This window comes from Notothenia rossii, assembly GCF_949606895.1.
Source record: "Notothenia rossii genome assembly, chromosome: 8".
Taxonomy (NCBI): domain Eukaryota; kingdom Metazoa; phylum Chordata; class Actinopteri; order Perciformes; family Nototheniidae; genus Notothenia; species Notothenia rossii.
This window is the reverse complement of record NC_136906.1, coordinates 45,954,176-45,980,538: the sequence shown is the minus strand read 5'-3', so window position 1 is coordinate 45,980,538 and position 26,363 is coordinate 45,954,176. Positions and strand designations below refer to the sequence as shown.

At 42.2% G+C, this 26,363-nt stretch overlaps 1 protein-coding gene across 1 annotated transcript in view; it reads right to left on the bottom strand.

The window, feature by feature from the left end:
- The window catches only part of LOC307014846 (solute carrier family 22 member 6), a 55,637-nt gene extending 30,345 nt beyond the window's left edge, over window positions 1–25,292 (bottom strand). The window contains exons 1-6 of the mRNA XM_079643052.1: window positions 24,885–25,292; window positions 23,543–23,646; window positions 23,185–23,369; window positions 22,494–22,662; window positions 7,311–7,434; window positions 6,852–6,958 (exon numbers count right to left, since the gene is read on the bottom strand). Coding sequence (XP_079499178.1) covers window positions 6,852–6,958; window positions 7,311–7,434; window positions 22,494–22,662; window positions 23,185–23,369; window positions 23,543–23,646; window positions 24,885–25,232 — 1,037 coding nt within the window. The 5' untranslated portion in view covers window positions 25,233–25,292. The remainder of the gene's footprint in view (window positions 1–6,851; window positions 6,959–7,310; window positions 7,435–22,493; window positions 22,663–23,184; window positions 23,370–23,542; window positions 23,647–24,884) is intronic.
- Between the last annotated feature and the right edge of the window lie 1,071 nt (window positions 25,293–26,363).

The following is a 26,363-nucleotide window of genomic DNA, read 5'->3' as shown; positions in this document are numbered from 1 at the left end:
TGTAGCTGAAAGTAAGCTGAAGTTATGGAGAGCTAAAGTATTGGCTGATTTGAAGGCTCTTCCCATTGACTTCAATGTTAAAAAGCTGAATATTTCAAAAAGTATGTAATATTTTGAAAAAGTTGAAAGTTTCCCATCAATTGCTGAACATGCTGAATAGTTTAATATTTGAATGGTTTCTGTAGCTGAAAATAAGCTGAAGTTATGGAGAGTCAAACTATTGGCTCATCTCCCATTGACTTCAATGTTAAAAAAAGAGTTTAAAAAAGCTGAATATTTAAAAAAGTATGAAATATTTTGAAGAAGTTGAAGGTTTCCCATCGATTCCTGAACAGGCGGAATAGTTTAATATTTGAATGGTTTCTGTAGCTGAATATAAGCTGAAGTTATGGAGTGCCAAAGTATTGGCTGAAATAATAAGGGGAATAAAGAAATCGAAGTACTGTAGTGGAATGCTGTAAACAGTATTCGCACTAATAATAAGGGGAAGAATAAAGATTTGAAGTACTATAGTTGAATGCTGTAAACAGCATTCACACTAATAAAGAAATCAAAGTACTATAGTGGAATGCTGTAAACAGCATTTGCACTAATAAAGAAATCAAAGTACTATAGTGGAATGCTGTAAACAGCATTCGCACTCATAAAGATTTGAAGTACTATAGTGGAATGCTGTAAACAGCATTCGCACTAATAAGGGGAATAAAGATTTGAAGTACTATAGTGGAATGCTGTAAACAGCATTCGCACTAATAAATAATTGAAGTACTATAGTGGAATGCTGTAAACAGCATTCGCACTAAATAACCGGAAACAGACGTAGGCATTTCGAGCGATTATCCAAGATCCTCAGCTAGGGTTTAAGCTCGCTGATTGGATGTTTTAGCCGCAATGCATGCGGAGATTTGGTGTTTATATGATATGAAATCGGAAAAACATTTTAAAAGAATAAAATAATACTTAGGTGCAAAACAGAAAAACGAATTAACCTGTATTTAAACATTAAATAATACTTTAGATTAAGGTCTTCTTTTAAATAAGAAAAAAGCTTTGGGGGTATCAAAAGATAAATATTAAGACTGACAAAGTACTTAACGTCTAATATATTGCTTTCCTGCAATGTTAACTATGTTGAAGCACTTATTTTAACTGATATTATACATATGAATTATACTCTTATGTATATAGGTAGAATAAGAAATGTGCAGAATATGACAGTTTAATGGTGGAGGTATACACACATATTGATAGATGTCTTGTAATGCGCTGTTGAGGAACCTGTGACCCAAGATTTTCATTCATTGCATACACCGTAGTTGTGTATTATGATATGTCAATAAACCTTTGAAAATCTTGAAATCTTGAAAGGGATGTGCAAAATAGCCATACTATACAGTCTTTAATGAACTATTAGTAGAGAATAACGAGTAATGAATATACTTTATTACTCGTTTCCATTCATGTCAATTGCAGATAAATGTTTAGTCTTCTCAAGCACCAACTATCAAATATCTCTCCTGATTGTTGGCACTTGACAATCACCTTACCTGAATTTTACTCAGATGTAACTAAAGTCTGCTTTAAGGGTTGTTTATATTTCACATCATTAATCAGAATCTGCAAAGTAACTCAAATAAGTATAGTGGAGTAAAAATACCAGGTTAACCTCTGAATTGTAGTGGAGTAGATTTACAAAGTAACAATGAGCTGTCATGTGGGTATATATTAATGCTGCGCATTATGGACACAAGCGATTTTCACCCATTTATTACTTATATGTTTTATAACACCAATGTTTTTAATACTGGCAACTTCTAATTGTGGGAAAAACGAAAACGTTCAGTAGAGACGTCCCATCGAACATTTTGCGAAACAAAATAGCCAGCATGTGTAGTTCTGGGGGGGGCGTTCGATTCCAGTTTTGGATAGTCTGACGTGGTTTCCTTCCATTTCAAACAGCTGTTTGACGCTCTGCGTAACCTTGGCGCACTGCCACTCCAACATCCAATCCCAGAGCGTGAAGATTAATCACGGGGACTGTAGTCCTAAACGATAGCTGGGGATTATGGGTAGTGTAGTGTCTTCGGCCATCCTAAACTCCTAGAGGCTTACGTCTGTTTCAGGTTATTTTTATTTTAAAATTCAGTTCCTGACTGACGCCAAAAGAGCCCGAGATTATGGAATCAAACCAATAAATAAAAACAAGGATAATTGTGTGTTATTGGTGAGTAAATAACAGTGTGTTATTTTGAAAAGAATGACAAATTAGAAGGAAAAAAATATTTAAAAATACAGATTTCAGTATTCTGAGGCTCTGAGCCCCATTTCTTTTCCTCACAGATGGCAACAAAAGTCCGAAATTATACAATTTAAGATAAAAGCAATAATTGTGGCTTGATATTGAGTAAGAACATGTTTTTATGAACCACACAGCTTCTGGTCTTCCACGACCCGACCGGAGAAAAAGACGTGCTGCAGGCACGAAACACATTACCAGTAGAAATACATTGCTTTTAAAATCGTTCTGTGTGAAACTAAAAAAAGGGGATAATCGTGTTGGTGAACACGAATCAATAGATTACATTTCGTGACTATAACACGAAATGCCATGAGACTGGGTTGCTTAGATACATAACAAACTTGAATATATCCTTCCTATTTCCTCTTATGATAATCAATCTGGGGCTCCTGTTGTAAAGGATGAGCTGCTAACAAATTAAAGGAAACTGTTTATTTTTCTTATTGACCTACTTTTGATTGATTTAGCAAAAGTATAACTTAACTTATGAGGCAGTATACCTCACCTCTAGTGAGCGGCCCGGCCTTTCGAATATTTTTCTGTAAGTGTCCCTCTGTGAACAAATTGTGGACCCCCCTGATCTAGGTAATCCTTATTATACATTCAGTTGACTGATACAAGTCAGTAAAGATAATAGGATTGAGTGGAACACAGGTTTGACAGGAGATGGAAGCAGTGGCGCCAGCAGGGGGGGGGGGCAGGGGGGGCCATGGCCACCCTGATATATTTGTTGGCCCCTCCACCACACACATCGCCTCGCCAGTCACGTATGCGTAGTAGTTTATCTGATATTTAACAACAAATAAACAGCCAGCGAGTCACTTGATTTGAGCTTCCAATGCTCATACTGCAGCCCCTCCCTCTCCCTCTGCTACCATGGTAACACTCTGATAATCGGCACACCACTCTGAGATTCGCACAGACAGCAGCAGGTTACAGAAAAACGTTTCTTTCTACTGACTGGACTGGAGTTGACACAAATCCACCAGACTTCTAGAAGGTAAGTCGTATACGTTTGTTGCCTGTTAAGCCCCACAACACTTTAGGCTTTAGTGTTTTAGCTTTCGGTAGCAAAACACGGAGATATGCTTACCTTTAGCTGTTATTCTGATTAAAAATGGTGTTCAATGGCATTAAAACGAGACAAACGCTGGAAGACCTGGAAAACAGGCTCGGGGCTCAGTAAAGGCTGGCTTGACTTCAGGTATAATTCATCTGTAAACACACTTTGGCGGCTATCCTAGTTAGCGTTAGTTTAGCTTGCTAAGCTAACGTTAGCTGATGTCGGTATGCTGGGCTGGTGTAATGCGTAGGCTACTATTAACCACTGCTGTGTGTAATGTCAATTTGCAGAAAATTAAGAGAAAGTCAACAGACATCTCTTCTTATTTTAAGAAGAAGATGAGTAAAGGAGAGACAGTGCTAGCATAGGGCTAGTGAGGAGATGGCCATACATGCTAGAAAGTACATGTGGAACTCTGTTTTGTAAAAGTGAAACTAAAACCTAAGTACAGTTTTATTAATGTGATTGTGACCTTTTTAATCATTTAAGTCTTCTACACACTTTAGGTCTGCAGCTCCTTCAAAATGAAACGAGAATCTATGCAGTTTTTCCTCTTCTGTGTTCTGAGGTTATGAGCCCACCATTAGTCAAGTTTGTTTTCATAATGTTCTGTATGCTAATTCAAAAAAAGGATAACCAGTTTGTTTATAAAGTATAAATATACTTTTTCAAAACAAATGGAATACAAGCTATATGTATTACTCTCACCACAGTGGCCTAATCTAAAAAAAATAGAAATATGTCTCGTCACCTATTTTCTGTCTAATACTAAAAGGTGGTGTTTTGTATCATTTATAATGTTTTGAATTGGCTATAAAGGTCAATAATAGATGTTGTTTTTGTGTTCAATCACAGTATGTATTTACCGTTTTATACCCCTTGTGTTTTTGGGTCCTGTTGAAATAAAATAGTCATGTTTTAAAACTTGATTTAATAAAGTCATGTCAATCATCTTTGACACAAACAGCTCTGTTCAGTCTAAAACAATGTATAACCTAGAGACATAATATAACTGAAGAACATGCTGTGTTGCTGTTGTGGATTGTATGTGTTGAGAAAACTGAATATTGTGTGCCTTACAATAAAGGAACTTTTTTAAATTAAGCTGTATTTCCCTTTTTAAAAGGAAAGAACAACTAGCATATATAAAAAACAAAACAATAAATCACCAACACATGTATACATAACACAAAAACAAGGTTCTTTTAAATGTTGTTTGAAGTAAAATGTTAACTATCCGTATTATATTCACTTCAGATGAATAGTATCAGAAAATGTAAAATAAGAAACCAAAGTATATCAGTAGGTGATTCTCTTTGCCATTGTTTTCATCTAGTCTATACTTTTACAACAATTAAATTATTGGTTTTGGTGGGCCACCCCAAAGATTTTCAGTGGCCCCATTTGGCCAGCCCTATGAAAAATTTCTGGAGGCGCCACTGGATGGAAGAGAAGTTCCAGACTGTTAGGAATGTGGGAGGAACCCAAACACTGTTTTGCTCTGGGGCTAAGACCCTCCGCTGTTTGGTTGTGTCATTGAAAAAACATAAACAAATAAAAAGCCTTACTGCAGCAAGTCAGTGCAACAATGGCTGTCATGTTGAAGTGATCAGAGCATGATGTGAATCATTGACTTCACATGGACAAGGATACATTTTCCCATTCAGAAAAAGGCACTGAAAAATCTGAAACGTTTAATTTAAATAAATGTAATATGTCAACAGAATTCACATAACTGTATTAGGTTAGTTGAAAGCAATAATATTAAGATTCAATTAGGGCTTTCAGTCGATTAAAATATTGAATCGCGATTAATCGCATGATTGTCCATAGTTAATCGCGATTAATCGCAAATTAATCGCACATTTTTGTATCTGTTCTAAATGTACCTTTGAGGGATATTTTTCAAGTTTTTAATACTCTTATCAACATATGAGTGGACAAATATCCTTTATGCAAATGTTTTTTTATTTCCATTGGAACAATGACAAATATTCCTCATCCTTTGAACATTACAAATATGCGCCTCAATTCAACCTGGAACCTCTCTCATACAATACAATACAAAGTGTGTGTGTGTGTGTGTGTGTGTGTGTGTGTGTGTGTGTGTGTGTGTGTGTGTGTGTGTGTGTGTGTGTGTGTGTGTGTGTGTGTGTGTGTGTGTGTGTGTGTGTGTGTGTGTGTGTGTGTGTGTGTGTGTGTGTGTGTGTGTGTGTGTGTGTGTGGAGAGACACTGATGGATCGTTGGAGCTATGTGCAACTCAAGGCATATGCTCGAACGGGAGCTGCCTGGACGCTGCAATCATGTTGCGCGCACTATCCTTGCTGAGTGTGCTGACTTTTCGTACAATGTCCCACTGTCTGGCTACCTGCATAAAGTCAAGTGCTAGAGCACTTGTCGGCGAAACTGCGCAGTTTCTCCAACAACTGCGCAGTTGTCGGCGAAATGTCGCTCCTCTGTTTTCATTGAAACAGCTCCTTATATCCGTTAGCGCAGCTAGCTAGCACCAGATGCTAACAACAACAATACACGTAAGGTGTGCCCGTTCTCTCTCTCTCGCTCGCTCACGCCACACATAAGCCGCTTTCACACCAAGTACTTTGCCGTACTTAGTACCGGCACTTATAACTTATAACCCCAGGGCACAAAGTACCAATCGCGTTCACACCTGAATAAGTCCCTGAGGGAAGATTACGCAAATGAGCCGCTGACGTCTCTTCGTCTTCTTCTGCTTTGGGTTTACTGGCAGGCAGCAAACAACTTCATGGCGTATACTGCCACCCGAAGTCCCCGGCCAGAAGTCCCCGGAGTTGGGGACTGGGGACTTCCGAGTAAATCGTCAGAACGCCGACATCACTCCACCGCTCCGATGTTTTTTTTGTGTTGCCATAAGTTATTCTCTCTCCGTTGGTGTGCGGGGCTAATGCTAATGCTAATAATGCTAATGCCAGCAAATACAATGGCGGCCTGAAAAAAAATTCTGAGTTAGCAGGCACTAAAAATGGGAGTAAAGGTTCCCGGCACTAAGTACTCTTTTTGGTGTGAACGCGACATAGGGGGTACTAAACGGGAAAAGTACGGGGTAAAAGTACTCAAGTGTGAACGCGCCTATACACACACCCTCTCGGTCCTCCCGATGGCCAGTTGGTGCCTGCCGGTGAGCGTGGAAGTGTGGTCTGCCGCAAGCGGGCTGCAGGAGCGGGGCTGTCAGCATCAGCTTGTAGATGGTATTTTAAACTCCATGCGCTCTGAAACTACGGGGCGGCCGAGGACAAAAAATACTTAGTGGCGTTAATTATTTTTGCGTTAACGCGTTATTAACGTGTTAACTTGACAGCCCTAGATTAAATATGTTAAACCTAATATTATAGCTTACAATTAACCTAATACACTTATGTGAAACATGTTGATATAGTACATTTTATTAAAGTCAACGTTTTATATTTGTCAGTGTAGAAAGACAAAGGCAATGCTCTGCTCATCCTTACCAGAGATAAAACACGATCAAAGAGTGCTTCCTCATTTTCGGGGTTCTAACCAGGTCAATGAATGAGTGTTTTTTCTTCACCTCATTTTTCTTTTCAACTCTATAGACCTGGTGAGACACAGAGGAAGACAGTTAGAGACTTTGGAGTTGGGTATATAAAATAATAAAACACAGTACTGATGGGGAAGTTTGCATTTTTAAATGATAATGAGTGATGGAACATTTATGCAAAGTAATAATGGTTGCTTCAGAGTGATACTGAATTACCTGTTATACAGCTAGAACACTCTCCCTGCTACTAAAGCAAGAGGAGCTAAAGTATGTTCACTGAGGATCCTTTTTTTCTGTGAATGTTATTTTTTATTATTTTTGAAGAATTCAAAAGATTTGATATTTGACGAATAAATTAAATCTATCCTTTGACTTTTACAATGTTACAATTTAAATGTTGCATTTCTACCTGACACATCTCCACATCTTTGGTGAGGGGCTTCCCATTGATCTGCGCTGCTTTCCGGATCAGTTCCCATGCTTCCTCCTTTCTGTCATTGGCCATTAACCAGCGAGCTGACTTCGGCAACACCCTGAAAAGTAAGAAAATGCTAAGCCTTCATATTAACATAGACACTGTGGAATCAGTGGAATAGTGCGCTGATCTTCAGGGCAGACACTTCAACCCAGATTGTTCCAGACGGTGGGCAATCCCTACAGTCTGAATGTATGTAAGTCGCTTTGGATAAAAGCGTCTAACACAGGCATGGGCAAACTAAGGCCTGCGGGCCATATATGGCCTGTTGGGCTTTTTAATCCGGCTAGCCGAATATTGGAACAAAATTGTCCAAATTATAGTAAAGACCGCATTCATTTAGCTTTTTTCCTGCAATACCCAGCATTTCAGTTGATCCCACTAGATGGCGCACTCTAGACACAATTGACCTTTGCTGGAATCGGCAACCCGGCAAGATCTAATAACCAAATACGTCACGCTTACATTGGAGGGGGTCGAGATTAACCTGAGCAATAACAGTTCATGGCGAGTACAGTGAATACAAGTTGTAACAATCTGTAGCGCTGAGCAAAGTGACTAGAACACTCTGCTACTGGCCCGGCCCGTCTGTCAAATTTTAAAACTCATAGTGGCCCCCGAGCCAAAAAGTTTGCCCACCCCTGGTCTAACAAGTAATGTAATGTGATGTTTCCGTCCTCTTGTTCAGTGGTTCCCAACCCGGGGTACGGGGACCCCTAGGGGTACAGGGGCCCCTAGGGGTGCGTGAGGGGATCGCAGTGGCTACGCGGGAGCCTGGTCGGCCGCAGGGTTCGTTCTAAAAATAGTGCGAGTCATTGCTAATTAAATAAATCACTTTTGTCTTATATCAATACAGTTCAATGTTTGTATTCGAATATGAAGGACAAAAGTGACTGTGGACAGTCATTCAGAGGGGAGGGGTCTCCTCTCCTCTGTGTGAGGAGCTGCTGCGGGGGACAGCATGCTGCAGGTTCCCGCCTAGTGTAGCGAGGGTTTTCAGGATTCAAACAATCAGAGTACATGTTCATGTTCAAGTTTGCAGGTATGTGTCGGTGTGGAGAACAGGCATGTGCAAGTCTCCTAAAAAAATTGGTTATTGGCTCCCTCACGCCACACGTCTGTAGGCTGACTGTGAACCCTGTGTCTACAGGTGTTGCTGTAGATAGGGAAACTAGTATGTACAAAAAAAGCGTAGGGTGCCAAACTGTTTTATTTGTGTCTGAAAAAGCGTCCCCAGCCAAAACAAAGTGACGCCCATTGAAAACAGTAATAGGTATGTGACGAAGGTAACTTCGTCACTGATGGCTTCGGGCCTTGCATATGTGCACATGTTTATACAGTTTATATTATTTATTGATGTAGGGTTTATTGTATTTTATTTTGAAATGTGTTCTCCTTTCCCCATGTCTGTTGCCATTGATTATGTTCACCTGGTGCCCTGTGTTGTCTCCTCCCCCGCCACCTGTGTCTAATTGCTCCCCCCTCACCTGTGTCTAATCGCTGATTAGTGGGTGGTTATTTAGGCTCTGTTTCCCTGTCTGTTTGGAGGCTGGTAGTGTGGTGAAAAATCCCTGTGGTTGGTGACGGTGTGCACATGTTCAGCCGGATTGAGGCTGTGAATGATGTATATGACTTAATAAATGCCCACACCGGGTTGTATTTTTGGACGTTCTGCCTCTGCCTCCTTGCTTGGTCGGGCCACTCAATTGTCAGCTTCACAAGGTAAAAATAATTGTATTACATGTAACTTATTAAATGCATGATATTCATTATTTATAGGAAAACTGCAAATGTATATTCTTCAGAAAGATGATATCAAAGATATTCCTTCAGGTAGCTCTCAGTGTCAGCAAGGTTTGGGACCCCTGCTGCTTAACTACAGATGTTGAAACTGCTCCAAGTTAGTCTTAATATAATTATTTTCACTGACAATTAGTGTAATATCAAGTTTAAATGCATTTGTATTTAGGGTGAGCGTTAAAAAAGGGATTCTCATTTAGGAGCAGAAGAAAACATGTAAGCCAGTCATCACAGATGAGTGACCAGCTCAAGGGGTCAATGAGACAAAAAAGGTTGGAAACCACTGCTGTAGTTGGCAAAACTAGCAGGCCACATTTCCAGGCAGAACTCTCTGGATTCTCCTGATTTTGGATGGTTGATTGCATTTCACATCACAGCTTAACTTTTAATACTGTTTTATGGTTTCATTAGTTAAAACGTTAACCTATTTTAGCTAGTTTTACCGGCGGCATAGGATTTGGAGCTCACAATATACTAGCATGATAGCATGGTGGCTGATTTCCACATCAGAGATGACCCCATTGAACAAGAAACTGTCAGGATGCGTGGAAAAGGTAAGACCCAAAAGCAGTATTAACGAAAAGCGAGCTTTATTAAATAATAAAAGCTGTGGCAAAAAAGGCAGTATCCAAAATATCCAAAAAACAAATGAGCAGCACAAGGAACACAGACCGTGGAATAACATGAAGGGGAAACAATGAACCGACATGGAACACAGGGGAAGACTAACTAGGCCAAGAAAGGGTTGGTGGCGGGGGTCTGGAGGACGGGTCTTGGGCGGACGGCCCGGGGGCAAGGCAGAGACCAAGGAGGGGGTCTCGGGCGGAAGACCCGGGGGCAAGGCAGAGACCAAGGAGGGGGTCTCGGGCGGATGGCTCAGGGGCAAGGCATAGACCAAGGAGGGGGTATCGGGCGGACGGCCCGGGGGCAAGGCAGAGTCCATGATGGGGGTCTCGGGCGGAGGGCCCGGGGGCAAGGCGGAGTCCATGGAGGGGCGAAGACCACAGCGGGCGAACTCAGGGGCCGAGCATGAGGGCGAAGACTGCGGCTCTCAGGGGGCCGGGCTCGAGGGCGAAGACCGTGGCTCTCAGGGGGCCGGCCTCGAGGGCGAAGACCACGGCTCTCAGGGGGCCGGGCAGGAGCCGGTGTCGACCGGACAGGAACCGGAGCCGGTGGGACAGGTGTCGGCAAGATCCCCCACGGAAGAGAACAAGGAGTTGGCAGGACCCCCGGCGAGACAGGTGATGTCGAGGCCTCAAACGAAACAGGACATGGGGTTGGCAGGGCCCCCGGTAGAAGAGTAGTCGGCGGGACCCCCAACGGGACAGGACACAGGGCCGGCAGGACCCCCGGCAGGAGAGTAGTCGGCGGGACTTCCAACGGCACAGGACGTAGGGTTGACAGGACCCCCGGCAGAAGAGTAGTCAGCGGGACCCCCAACGGGACTGGACATGGAGCTGGCAGGACCCCCAGCAGAACCTCCAAAGGCACAGAACATTGGGTAGGGACTTGAGAGGGGACTCGAGAGGTGACTTGAAAGGGGACTTGAGAGGGGACCCAAGAGGTGACTTGAAAGGGGCCTTGAGAGGGGACCCGAGAGGGAACTCGAGAGGAGACTTGAGAGGTGACTTGAGAGGGATCTCGAGAGGGAACTTGAGCGGAGACTCGAGAGGTGACTGGAGAGGGAACTCGAGAGGGGACTCGAGAGGGGACTCGAGAGGGAGCTCGAGAGGGAACTCGAGAGGAGACTCGAGAGGGGACTTGAGAGGGGACTCGAGAGGGGACTAGAGAGGGGACTCGAGAGGGGACTCGAGAGGGGACTAGAGAGGGAACTCGAGAGGAGACTCGAGAGGGGACTCGAGAGGGAACTCGAGAGGAGACTCGAGAGGTGACTGGAGAGGGGTCTCGAGAGGGTACTCGAGAGGGAGCTCGAGAGGGAACTCGAGAGAGGGCTCGAGAGGGAACTCGAGAGGGAGCTCGAGAGGGAACTCGAGAGAGGGCCCGAGAGGGAACTCGAGAGGGAGCTCGAGAGGGAACTCGAGAGAGGGCCCGAGAGGGAACTCGAGAGGGAGCTCGAGAGGGAACTCGAGAGAGGGCCCGAGAGGGAACTCGAGAGAGGGCCCGAGAGGGAACTCGAGAGGTGACTTGAGAGGGAACTCGAGAGGTCACTTGAGAGGGAGCTCGAGAGGTGACTTGAGAGGGAACTCGAGAGGTGACTTGAGAGGGAACTCGAGAGGTGACTTGAGAGGGAACTCGAGAGTTGACTTGTAAGGAGACTTGAGAGGGAACTCGAGAGGGGACTCGAGAGGGGACTCGAGAGGGGACTAGAGAGGGAGCTTGAGAGGGAACTCGAGAGGGGACTCGAGAGGGGACTAGAGAGGGAACTCAAGAGTTGACTTGTAAGGAGACTTGAGAGGGAACTCGAGAGGGGACTAGAGAGGGAACTCGAGAGGGGACTCGAGAAGGTACTTGAGAGGAGACTGGAGAGGTGACTTGAGACGGTCGGTACTCCGACAGGACACGGGGTGCTGGAGTCGGCTGGTACGCCGACAGGACTCGGGGAGCTGGCGTCGGCTGGAGAGCCAACAGGAGACAAGGTGTTGGAGTCGGCCAGTATGCCGACAGGACACGGGGAGCTGGCGTTGGCCGGTACGCCGACAGGTCACAGGGAGCTGGCGTCGGCCGGAGAGCCAGTACTGGAGCCGAAAACATGGCTGTAAGTTCCGGTTCTGGAGCAGGGACCATGGCTGCTGGGGCCGGCACTGGAGCCGGAACCATGGCTGCTGGGCAAGGAACCGGAACACGGAACCATGGCTGTGTGGGATGGTACTGGAGCACGGTACCATGACTGTGTGGGCCGGCACTGGAGCACGGAAACATGGCTGTAAGGTCCGGTTCTGGAGCAGGGACCATGGCTGCTGGGGCCGGCACTGGAGCCGGAACCATGGCTGTTAGGACCGGTACCTGAGTACGAGCTGGCTTCCTGACCTTGCGTCTTTTAGAGGCCTTTTGGAGGCTCCGTGGACCTCCAAACGCCAGGCGGGATCCCAAGAAAGGGTCAGAGAATGGAGACTGGCACTCAGGGCTACGAGAAAAAACTCTGAGAAACTCAGGCAATGAGCTTCTCAACCATAGCACGTTGTCCACCTCCATTTGTGCCTTTTTGAGGACAGCCTCTTTGTCCCTTTTAGCCGAGGTTCTACTCCATTCAGAATAATGACACTGAAGAGTGTACTCTAGGGAGAACAAGTCCAAATCAAAATAAAAATCTGCTGGGTCCATTGTTGGTCGGTTAATTCTGTCAGGATGCGTGGAAAAGGTAGGACCCAAAAGCAGTATTAACGAGTGATTTTACGTATTGCGCCGAGGCTTCGGAGCGCGTGTCCAGTAATCCCCGAAGCTTTTTGTGAAGCATGTATCGAGGCTTGTATCCTTTTGGTCCAGTGACGTCATTGACGAAAAACGAAGCCTCGCTGCCTGTCGATACCACCTGACTGCTTCAGGAAGCGATTCAGATCGGTTGAACCGTTGAACCACAACGCTCATATTACCCATGGTGACATAAGAACCATATTACCCCTCCTGTACCCGGGCCCGCTGGTGACACGATGGAATTAAAAGAGCTCAGAACCTCACTTATATAGAGGTATAAATAGATACAAGCATAAATACATGTAGGAATAAAAACATGAATGAATAAATACAGGAATAAATATCTTACAGTGTTTTCAGGGAGATGCAGCGTTTGTGCTGTGGCTCAGCTGGAAAGCAGTTGACTCACGACCGCAGGGTCCCTGGTTCAACGACTCTTCAATACGTCTTTTTTTTTGTTTATAAAAGCTACAACTAAATGAGATAATGTAGTTAATAAATGTATTCTTTGATATGGTTTAGCCTTTCTCAGGCTACAACATGGTTAAGTTTATGAATATTACTAAGGAATACAAATCCCTCTTTGCAATGTTTACCAGCCTCCTTAGGCTTTTCAATCACAATCAACTGGAATAAAACAATATTGTTAACATGAACATATGATTTTATGTTCGTTGTTTAGAGTTATTCTAAAGCTTTACTCATTGGGAACTCGGTATGAGATAGAGCACACTGTTGAGATGTCCAATCTGCCTGTTTTACACATTTTGACCAACAGGGGGTTTGTGTTCAAATGAAGCCCATGATGAAGCCTCATGAGATTAACCCTTTTGCAAACCAATTGGCTGGAAAGCTTCAAATCTTCATAAGGCTTCATCTCGCCATCACTAGTACTAACGAAAAGCGAGCTTTATTAAATCATAAAAGCTGTGGCAAAAAAGGCAGTATCCAAAATATCCCAAAAACAAATGAGCAACGCAAGGAACACAGACCGTGGAATAACATGGAGTGGAAACAATGAACCGACATGGAACACAGGGGAAGACTAAATACACAGAAGGGTAATCACAGGATAAGACACAGCTGGGCAGGGGAGGGAGAAACACAAGGGCAACAGGTGAACACAATGAGACAATCAGACACACCAGGGAAACTAACGACAGGGAGGAGGACCAGACAAAACACAAGGAGGAAGACAAAACACCGAATGAACAGACTTACAAAACCCATAACCAGACAGACCACACTTAAACCGTGACATAAACCTAGGAGTGTGACAGAAAAATCCTGAATAGCTCGGCGTGCGTACCACTCATCACCTGCAAGACCAAAGGGCTAGAGCTAAAAACTGTCTCCACTCTCCATACCTCTCTCTGTTAGCGCTCCGAGCGCTTTAGTCTGCTCTCTACAGGTTACATAAAAACTTACAAAATATTTCTGGCATTTTCTGGAGTCTTCACTCTAAATTAATATTTAACCAAAATAGTGATGATCAAAACACCCCTGACCCTAACCCAAAACACATCCATTGTATGGCTTTTTCCATCTGGCAATGATCTGCATGTACAGTAAGCCACCCTGTGTGTGTTCGGCTCTCCCTAAAAATCCTTTGTTCCTATCCGTGTTATAATTAACACCAGACCACCAAATCACGTCAAACAGGGTCCGTCTGCTCTTAATGAGAAAAAATAACTTTGATCTCTATCAAACGTTCACAATCAGCCAAGCATTTATTTAAGCAGTGTGTGTGTTGTGCAACACAAAGTCTCTGTTGGTCGCAGTGGGTTCAACTTGCTTACAGAAGAATGCATCATATCATATAAACACAACGCATATATAAAACTCCACGTTAATTGGGCATATGTCTGGCATATTCATTTTCCACAATAAATACTTTGAATGAGTCTGTACTTGTTGAGATCAATGTGATCTCCAGCACATCAGGAGACCACTATGATCTCTATTCTGATTTGACAACGTGTGTATGTATTTGTATGATGACACCTGACCAGTATCTATAATAAAAAAGGTAAAGCAGGAGTGCTATACAGGTGTTTCAAAATGGCTTATGCCACAATGACAAACTGGTTGTTGTCATTCAAAATATGTTGAATAATGAATATTATGTCTGATGTGGTGGAGGCCTGTTTTCAATCTCAGTGCTACAGCGCTGCAAGGACTTTGCTCTATTTGCCATACTCCCCATGAATTATTGTTGCTCTCTTAAACCCAACCCCACCCCTCTGTATGTAGCCTTCCCTCAATGCATTCATATTGAGTTTACTGCCCACATGTATCAACTGAGGTAATACTGCAGAGTGGGGGGGTAGGGCTGAACGATTAATTGATTTTAAATCGAAATTGCGATTTGAAATTATACATTATCAAATCACAAAGCCTGCGTTTTTATTTTTATTTATTTTTTATTTAACCTCTTAAGCTCGAGGATCCCCCCAGTAGACCCCTCCCACCGTTTTTTTACGAGACTATGTCTCAGGGCTTCTTAACATTTATGAAACTATTAATGTTCCATACCCTTTTAACGATAAGAAACTCAGCTAACTGGCAATATGAACCATTTTTAGCTAAAAGAAACACAAGAGTAATACCAAGCCTTTGAATTAGCATGGAGCGAAAAAATGCTAACTAATGCCAACAGACTCAGATTCATTATCGTCAATGCACAAACAAGATATCCGATTAAAGCTGAGACTCCACAGATTCCTCACATGTAATGTCATCACTGTACGACCCCGAATTCGGGAGCTATAAGCCAGAAAAGAGAAAGTAAACAACATCCGGTTTCAAAAATATTACAATAATTGCGTTTTAACTTTTTTGATTTGTGATCAAAAGTTGTGTTCAACGGAATAAAAACGCCGCTCAAGGTTAATCCAATGTCTTTGTGTCACGTAGACATTTTTACTGATAATCCACCATCATATTTATGGCAATATACTGGGTATAAAGTTTTGCCGTCCAGGCTTGTACTTTCAGATGTGCTTTGTTTGCTTCTCTTTTACTTCCGCAATGGTAATGTTTACGTGGATTTGGGAACTGCCCATCGATTCTATTGGATGTAATAGTTAAGAAAAAGGTGTAAATCACCCAAATCGACCAATGGGTTCCAGAGATATGGTCCTGCGTAAAGTATAAAGAATGCCAGCCAGCGTAAGCACTTTACGCAGCAGACTTTACTTATTGTTTACTACGTAAGGAAGCAGGAATTGTATGGAGCTATTTCAGGGTCATAAGTATTGATCATTCAAAAAAATACAATTTATTTGAAAGTTCAAGTTTTTATCCTGAACTTTGAAAAAATACAATGATGTATTCAAAATAAAAAAAAGTATTTGAAATAATTTTTCAGGTCGAATATTATTTTGATTCAGTTCAGCAATTTTTTTGAATAATATATTTATTTTCAGATTTCGCTTTTATACATATTTTGATATTTGAATCCTTATTTTTATGAGCACAGATTTTTCGTTTTCAGATTCAAAACAATTATTTTTTCAGTTTCAAATCTTGTTTTTTCAGGTTTCACATTGCTTTTCACCTTCAGATCGTTGTTCACTTTCAGATCATTTTTTTCGCTTTCAAACTTTTGGCCCTGATATTGCTTGGGGGGCGGGGCTTACCAAAGAGTAGTTTGGCATCCTGAGTGACAGGCCTCCCTCTGTCATGTTGCCCTCATGGATGTTAGAAAACTGAGACCAGCGTCAAAGTTCCGTTAAGCGAGCTGTTGAGCATCGTAGTTGGCAACAATCAAGTACAAATAAACTGTGTTAGAATGTGAAATTACGTATCCGCAACGAGCCGGCAGGTTGTTCTGGTGGACCTGACGCCATCCCCCGCTGTCTCACGGAGAGATACCGCAGGTCTTTCCTTCCTGCAGCGGTCAGACTATACAACCAGCACAGCCCCTAGTAGACTCAGCACAAAACAACACAGACTATAACACCTCTTGTTGATAAATACCAACTTTGTGCAATATTTGCAGTATGTGCAATATATATATGCCGTTAAAAACTGTGCAATATATACCTGGCTGCTAAATCCGCAGAACTGTCACAGGGTGTGTATTAGGCTTGGGCGGTATCATTTTTTTCATACCATCATACCTTGCTGACATCATACCGTGGTATACGGTATATGACGGTATGACTTGGGTCGACTTGAGCGAGGTGGTGTTCGGCGGCAAATAGATGTTTCGAACGGTATATTATATGTTCGGTGTAAAATGCAGCCCGAGCCGGTAGACGCTCGCAAAGTGCCGCGACATGCGCGCAAGTGCAAAACAAGGGCTGCATACATGACACATTGTGCAAATGGCACATTTTGAGATCGGATACAGGACGTGTTTGTAGATGTCCGACGTTGTTTCCATTGTGAGCTTAGTTAACAATATATCATCATACATAAACATTTTCCGGGAGTAAATACTTGACTTATTGAATAAAGTTTGCTATATTCACTAACTAGTTTGGCAATATTATTCCGTGCATGTGTTAAAAACCTTATTTCCATTTGATTCATTGGATTACTCGCGTGAATGTTTAGCACGTTAATGCTTTCGTTTTTAAAACCGTCCGACCTCCACTACAAAACCATCAACCAGTTGCATAGGATTAAAAAATGTCAACACTCACTCACCCCGTCTTAAACATTCCCAAAGAAGTGCCTCTGTCTCTCGTTGTGCTGGATGAAGTCACTGGCGACGAGTAAACCCAAAATAGTCCCAAACAGGCGCAGAGGCATTTTTCTTTTTTGCTAGTTGTCCGAGTTCGGGGCCGGCAAATGCTGCCGCCATCTTGCTCAGCTCAGCTCTGTGCTGAGCTCTGAGAGCGGGAAAGACGGACTGCCCTCCCCTGCCCTCTGCTGGCGCGTGCTGTGCATTACAACCAATGTCGTCCCTATCAAAACTCCGTGTCAGTGTAATAGAATGAAACGCATCTGTGATTTGGCGCACAGTCTGTGACGTCACGGTATTGAAAATCATACCGACGGTATTTCGAAATACCCTGGTATACCGTAATACCGTCATACCGCCCAAGCCTAGTGTGTATTATGTAAAATGTGTAACTTTAAAAATATAGGCCTATATCATTTCTTTTTTTAATCTTTAATACTTTTTGTATGCATGCTTTAGGTAACATTAAGCTGTCTTTGGCTCTTGTCTGCTGTAACAATGTAAATGTATCCCCTGTGGGACTAATAAAGGTATTCTGATTCTGTTCGCAAAAACCAAGCCAATACTATGCTGCGTTCATGGAGCTACGTGGAAGTGGGGAAGGACAACGCTTGATTGCGGATACGTGATTTCAGATTCTAGCACAGTTTATTGCTCTTATACCTTGATTGTTGCCAACTACGATGCTCAACAGCTCGCTTAACGGAACTTTGATGCTGGTATCAGTTTTGTTTACCACCAATCACAAGAGTATTGTGTATAGAAAGTGTGTAGTTGTATTTATTGCACTACCTAACATCCATGAAGGCATCATGACAGAGGTAGGGCTATCACTCAGGGTGCCAAATTACTCTTTGGTAAGCCCCGCCTTCCCGAAGCAATATCAGGGTCAAAAGTCTGAAAGCGAAAAAAAAAGATCTGAAAGCGAAAAAAAAGATCTGAAAGTGAAAAACGATCTGAAGGCGAAAAAAAGATTGAAACCTGAAAAAAAAAGATTTGAAACTGAAAAAGTAATTGTTTTGAATCTGAAAACGTAAAATCTGAAACTGAAAAAAACAAGTATTCAAATATCAAAATATGTATAGGCTAAAAGTGAAATACGAAAATAAATATTTTATTAAAAAAAATTGCTGAACTGAAGGAAAAATAATATTCAACCTGAAAAATTATTTCAAATCCTTTTTTTTGTTTTGAATACAACATTATATTTTTCAAAGTTCAGGATGAAAACTTGGACTTTCAAATACATTTTATTTTTTTTGAATGATCAAAAAATTGCAGGACCCAGAGCGCACGCACGGAGCACAGAGCAGACAGCAGATAACGGAATTGCAGTTTTATTGCTTATAGATTATCAGAACATTTAAAAGGCGACACAGCCACATTGGATATTAACCTATGGATTAACTACATCATCGTTGTTATCGTTTTAATGCCATTGAAGACCAGTTTAGACCAGAGAAAGACGAAGGTAAACCATGTTAGCATTGTGTAGCTACCTAGCGCCACTTGTTTTGATGTATGTTTTTGTTGATAACGTCGCAAGTTTGTATCTTTCAGTGTTGAGGTGGGCACCGTTAGATTCTGTGTCTTTACGATCATAAACGATGTGTTGGATGTGCAGCTAGGATAAGTAATAAGGGAGCTAGGAGTGATTTTCGGTGCAGTAATAGGTTAGCACTTTTCGCTCAGGTCTAATCCAGAGGCTCACTGTTAGCATTGTGAGGCCTAAGAGGATAACAGAGTATGTTTTTTTAATTTTTTAATTTTTACACAACAGTTGTATTTGGATGGAATGAATACCTATAGTGATAATTCAAAGTAATAAAATGATTTTTACAGTGAAAAAGGTCAAATGGAACTGATGGTTCCCAAATTACCCAGAGGTGAGTCCGCCTGGACTTTATTTTTCTAAACCTCTCTAAAAAGGTCAAGTGTCACTTGTTTTGCATCAATCTTGATACAGGGTACTTATTATATGTTATAGTTTGGATTCCTAAAGCTTTTAGTCTACTAACCCATCATTCAAGGGTGGTTTTCACTATAAGTAATGGGTTTTGTTTAGGCGGACATTAGAATTTACATGTTTGCTATATTGATTCTGACACTTCTACATCCAACTCACAGATGTAACCTTACTTTGAGAGAAAAGATTATTAATTTACCCCTTTTAGAAGTGAAGATATAGTCTTTGCTGTGTTAGTGGCATTTTCGAGCCTGAAACCTGAAAAACAGGCTCAGGGCTTAAGAGGTTAAAAAAGAAAAGTGTTCTATATGGTTTGGTGAAACAAACCATCTGAGTCAGGTTAGCAATGCTCCATCACATATTTTACATCTATTACAGGGTGAATCTTAAACTGAAGCTTGACTTTAAACCAACCCAACGGAAGTTTGATGTAAGTTTAGTTCTTTCACTCGTAGCTCGGGCTGCGGGGGTGTTAGAGACGGGAGCACGTTGATGCGACCTTCCCAGCCAGAGATATGGCCGCATTTTACAATAAACTTCCGTTGGGTCGCTTAAAAAGAAATATCGCAAATCGAATCGCAATCGCAATACTGTCAGAAAAATCGCAATTAGATTATTTCCCCAAATCATGCAGCACTAGTGGAGGGTAGATGGATTATATCCAGCCTCAGGCCCAATTCCAAACGACACCCTACCCACTCCGTGTCGGAGCTTTGGGAAAAACTCCCCTCTCTCCGGCAGAAACAGGAAATGCCGTAACTATAGGTAACAACAGTTTCAAATCAGCATCTCTTGGACAACAAATTAAAATGTATAACTATATAAAACTCCAAACATCTTTAATGGTGTTACTTTTTTGCAAAGCTCTTTTAGTTTTGAACCTGATATTTATAAGCTTCTTAGTTTTTGCAACAGTCTGTAAATATACATAACTTTATAATAAAATGCACACACTTACCTTTTTCCAGACTAAACACAGGTATGATCCTAAGTGAAACAAATATGAGAATATCATGAGGTTGTTAACATCGCAATTTATCAGTGGATGTTTGCTGGACTACTTGTTAACAGCGTGTTTCCTGACGGACACACACAACGTTGAGTCCGGTTATGAAGTGCAGCAGGTGAAGTCAGCACCGATGCAGACTCGCTGTTTGAGGGCATAATAGCCCACTCCCCCTCCACACTCGTTGGTTTGGAACAGCACTTAATGTGGCGGACCCTCCGTGCAAACGGAGGGGTAGGGTGTAGGGGGTGGTTTGGGATTGGGGCTATGTGTCCTTCTCATCTGTCTGCAAGAACTGCTGTGCATAATCAACCAAAACATGTGAGAGCTGCCTTCTCTGCAGGCCTCGTCCGTGACAACACACATAATGCTATGTTCCTGTTCAGTGGCCGGCCTGTTAACCCTGCCTCCTCCAGTAGATTGTGAAAGCCCTTTGTCTTCCTTTCTCGAAAAAATCAATACTATTCAATCTAATTTTAACAATGATACTGTACTTTCAGGCTTATTAGAAATATCTGCACAATCACATGTTTCCTATATGTGCCTGTCTTCCAGCCCCAAGTCCTTCTCTCACCTATCGCTGTGATTATGATGGATGATTTGTGCGACACCTTCATGCTTTTTAACATCCTGTTGAAGCTTCTTTTTTTTGTCTACATTCTAATGCATGTCGGTCCATTCATCGGAGAGGGATCCTCCTCTGGTGCTCTCTATGAGGTTTCTTAGATGTGTTCCCAGTCATTTTTGAAAAAACTGCAGGGCTCTAAGGACAGAGGGCTTTAAAAACTAATATGTACTTTGTGATATTGGGCTATAAGAATATAATCTGATTGATTGATTTGAGATGCCGTTTGTTCAACCTATTTTTAAAAAGAAGCCTCCTTGATCCAACCTAATAGAATAAGTACACACCTAAACAGAAACTAACATTCATCTACAACATTTTGAAAAACTTTACTTCAAAGCTCCTTGAGGTCATTGGAGGACAAATGTAATAGCAAAATTACTGAATTAAAATATGAGTTCAGTAGCCAACACAACACAGAAACAGCATGCCTAAGAGTGAAATGGCATCCTCAAGTGGGTTGACAAAGGCAAAGAATCTGTCCTGCCTGACCTGACTGATATCAATCCTGGTTAGCGGCTCAATAACTGGGATGGTATCTCAGATCTGCTCTCAATCGGCTCTCCTCGGGTTGTAGTTGACATAGACAGCTTTTCTTCATCTGCTCATACTGTACTCAGTGAAGTCCCACGGGTTCTATCCCTGGTCCCATACTTGAATTACTCCACATGCTTCCTCTTGGCTAGCCGGTTAGCCACTGAATTCCTCACAGCTGCTTGGCTGATGACACATAGATAGTTGTATTTTTTTGTTAAGCCTAACAACATGACCGTGCTGCTATTATGAAACAGATGTCACATAATTTGGGATAGCTAAATTCAGACAAAACCAAGGCTATTTTTATTGTTCTTTGTATGTTTGTCTTTTAAGGCTCAAGAAAACCTGGGTGTAATCTTTGACTAGAATCTGCACCTTGAGCAACAATTAAATAGGCTTGTGCAAACACGCTTTTTCTCACTAGGAACATGCTCTTTTAGTCCTCACTCAGCCTGCAGCCAGGCTGCTAACTGAAACCACCTGTGGATCCCACAACACATTCCTCCATAGGAACTATTTCCTAGAGGGGAGATTTCAAGAAACTGTTTATTCTTTTCCTAGCCAGGAAAATTGTATGTTGCTGGTCGGATGTATTTTCATTGTCTTAAAAGTGATAGAAGAGTTATTCTGAAAGATGTGCCTGTTTTATTCCATGTGTTGAAGCAGAGTGATTCTTGATAGCAGAACGTCAAGGTAATGCCATATTGGTGTTCATGTTTAATGTATTATGTTAATGTTGTTGCTAAAACATTCTGATGGTTTATTTCTCGGTCTGTGTCAATACGGAGCTCCAAGTCCTGCTAGAGGTTTTATTTTTGTTGTATTCTTTTTTTTTATTAAGTATAGGCCAGAGACAAAAACAAGATTTGAAATGTGGGTTTTAATACTTAAGTTAGATCTCTAGCAAGAGGCAGATGTAGGTCTTTGTATTTTCCTGCTACTGTATGCTAAATAGATATATGAGAGGAATTTGTCACTAATCATGCATCTCATTGAGTATTCCCTACATAATCCATGTTAATCATAGGGGTTGAAAAGGGATAATAGACTTTCAAAAAGTAGAACTCAGGGGTTTAAAAAACGGTACGTCCTCCAATTTTATAATGCTGCCCACTCACCAGATGTAAAAGATGAAGAGGAAACCCGGTGCTGAGATAGCCAACTGCAGCTTACGCCAGTCTCTTATAAGGTACGCCACTCCTGCCAGCAGAATGTAGCCCACACCGAAGAAGTAGTCTGTGATTATTCCAGCCAACATCCGCTGCTTGGACCCCGTCCACTCCGTGCCTGCATGAGCCACAAACAGGACAGGGACACATGCATGACACTGTGTACAACAATAAAGAAACTACATCTGTATATACGTATAGATAGTACTATGATAGTAGTTTTGTTTTTAAAGTTATTATTATTTTGTATGTATTGTGAACGCAACACTGTGCAAATGTGGGTCTGCCTCACACAGGGTGACTGGCTGTCTACATGATGTGGCCTGCCTCACCAAAGTATATCTCAGATCTGTGGGAAACACTGCCTTCTCAACAATTGTTCAGTCTGAGTTTAATATGATCCTAGTCAGGATACACTTTGACTTTTGTAGGGAATTATACATGTTGAATCGAACCACATGGGAAACCTGGTTATGAAGGGATTTATAGATGAGTTCAAGATTAGCACATATAAAAAACTAAAACAAATCCTTTCTAAATAAAATAATTAAAAGTATTTATAATACATCTTAATTTACTTCAATTCAGGATACAAAGACAAGATATCACAGATCACTTTAACTTTCTATAAGCCACTGACCTAGGACAAAGGCATTCATGATGATACCAGAGATGGATGTTCCAACCATGAAGCGGAGGGCGATGTAGACGTAGAAATTAGGGGCGAAAGCAGCTCCTACCCCAAAGACAGCCTGGATAGCCAGGTTAAAGAGAATGACAATCCTGCGGCCGTACCTGCAACAAGACAACATCCCCCTGAACTTGCTTTTTCAATGTAAACAAAAGGGGAAAACGGTTGTAAAGAATCAGACAGCATGTGATGAAATAAAACCTTTTTAGAAAATAATGCTAGAGTCAGATCCCATAAAAAAAATAGCAAGGTGTTACTTTATCCATTCGATAGGGCTCTAAAGATTTATATGTGTAAACAAATTTACTTATCAGCTAAGCTCCCAAACACAACAGCTCCAACCAGCAGGCCGAACATGTACACCGAGGAGCCCATGTTGTTCAGGCTGGCATCCTCACACACCAGGTCCCACTGCAAGGAAACACACATACTCGTTTCAGACAGAACATTAGTTATTTTGAACTCCTATGACTGACAATATAATCCTAGAAATTAGTTCCATAGAGGAAATGGAATATTTGAATCCTCTTTTTATCATCACCCACACACAACGCAACATTTAAACTCTGCATTTAAACTTGCTGTGGACGCCTGTTTGAATAGAGCACAGGTGTCTACTCGGCTGTGTGAAGGAGAGGCTAAATAATGATGGGTTCTAAGGGGCATTTCCTTTTGCATCATTATTATAATAAGATTTCAATTTAAGTTTCCAAGAAGGGGTACATTCTTGACCACATTTGATTTGTGTCCCCAGTAGGATGACCCATTTCTGTTGTGAACATTCTTTGAGCCCAACTTGATGTCAAATATGTCGTCATCTAAAGGGCCTTTATACCACCTCCTCTGATGCAGTGTTTGTGTGGAGAAGTTTTTCCGAGTGCTGCCCTCAAAGTTAAAAATATTTCACTCTGACCTTGATTGCTGCTGACCTTTTGATGCACAACCAATCAGATTTCAGCTGTGCTAAGCAGCACAAGCTAGCAGGGAGGGTAACCATAGAAACAAAACTTAACAAGCTTTTTCTCATTGTGAGGAAGAGTGCACAGGGAGCTAAAAGCAAACCATGCATCTTGTGAAGTCAGCATATTAACTATCCAAAACTTTGGGAAAGGTGGTGAAAGGGACTTCCTGAGCCATGGAGTTTTGTACTTGTTGTAATAAATGCACATTACATGGATCGAACAGCATTTGTTCTTGGGGCTGTGCAGATACTTGCTCTGTTGGACAACCATCAGCATTATATTGATATAAGAAGCCAATCCTGGATGGCTGCAGAGCTGCACACATCTTCAAGTGCCACAGTGGAGGACGGCCAACCCCACACGTTGCGTCGGGTGACCCTTCCAATCGCATCACTGAGGGCTGCAGCTGCCCACCCCTCAGATCATGTCTGACAGAAGATGGGAGGGGGACCGGGTGAGTGGAATGGCCAGAAGATGCATGCACCGCAGGAGTCTATCTCTCAGACTCTCGTTTAACCCTGTCTCAGGTATCACCCCCGCCCACTGAAATAAAACGTCTGAGCCGCTCCACATTCCTTAGATGCATGGAGTCCTCATGGTAAACACATTGTGTGAAAACTTAAATATTCAGTCAAATCAAATCCTGAATTGGAATGCTGCCCGACAAACGGTTTGTTTTTCACTCACCTCAGTTACTATGGTGCTTTGGAAGGTCTCTGTGCTGTAATCCCAGCCCCCCTGGCACTTCTCAGAGGGGTGTCCATCGCCCAGACCTGCATCCCCGCTGAGGTTCAGAGGAACCGTGCACGACAGCTCGGACTGGCCGTAAAGGGAGTACGGACTACTGAAGGTGAAGTTCAAAAAGGCCTGAGGGCCCACTGAGGAATGGCATAAATGCGGAGGAACGGCCCCAGTGAAGACAGAGACCAGCATGTGGAATGCCAGAAAGATTTGAGGTAGACATATCCATATATACAAGGTCTTCTGGAACTTCCCAAAGCCGCCAATAAGGCAGAGAATTTCATCAAAGTTCATTTTCTGGCTTTATGTAGATGTACCCTTATAATGTGCTACTCTGTAATTGATCAAGTCCAAATCCTAAAATGTTGCTGAATAAAAAAAGCAGATGAAAGCAGAGGGCCAAGTGTCAGCCAGATGAATGAAATAAAAGGCTGAAATGATGGTCTTTACCACGCTGATGATTGAAAGGGAAAGGGGCCTCCTTCAGATGCAGTCACAGATGTGTTGTGCTCCAGTGTAAGGGCAACCTGTGGCTATATGCAATGAACTGTGCTGCACTCTGAAAGTTACTCAACCTCTGTGGGAGTGATGGGAGTGGGCTAAGGCAGGGGGGAGGGGTTCCTCTCTGTGGGAGGGGCTGCCTTCTGGTTGAGCATGGCTCAGCTGCTGCTCTCATATAACAACACAAAACCATTCACAAAACTGGAACAGAGCTCCCAGGGAAATGTGAGAAGACTAATGTTTGGCATTCTTCAATGAGGTGTAGGGCTCCAGTATTCAAGTTGCATAGTGTGAAGAGTCAACAGATTATATTCTATTTAAGGGTTTATACTTTCAAAGCCAATACACATAAAAAAAAGTTTAAGAACAATTTCAAAAATACTGTTCACTTTGTGCCAAGGTATCTCCAACCCAGTCTCACAAAAAAACGTGTAATAGGCCTAACTACGTTGGTCCACAACGAAGGACGTAGTATTTCTACAAAAACGCCTCTGAAATTGTAAGATCCCTACGTTTTTTTTCACCATTCATTCCAATGGATGGCGTCTATGTCACGTGATCTTCAACTTTCTCCCTACAGAAAAAAAAAACATTTCCGAACTTCGTTTTATTCTCGGTGTAAATTTCAGATTATGTGTGCAGTGGATGTACATGATCTTTAGTTTGCTAGTTATTACTTCAGGAAATTGTGTCTATACAACGTTTTCATTGTTACCAAGGTGGTTGCTAGGGACCCTGCTATCGATATAATTTCTGTTATGTTGTGTAAAATGGTGTTATCTTTATTGCTACCCCCTTCCCCGTCAATGTATAGTGTTGGTCCACAGCGCAAACGTATTAGTTTAACAAAATCCGCATCTAAAATTGTGGCATAGTGTGGTGCAGAGAGATGGGAGTCGGAGGCGGGGTAGGTACAAGCTAGAC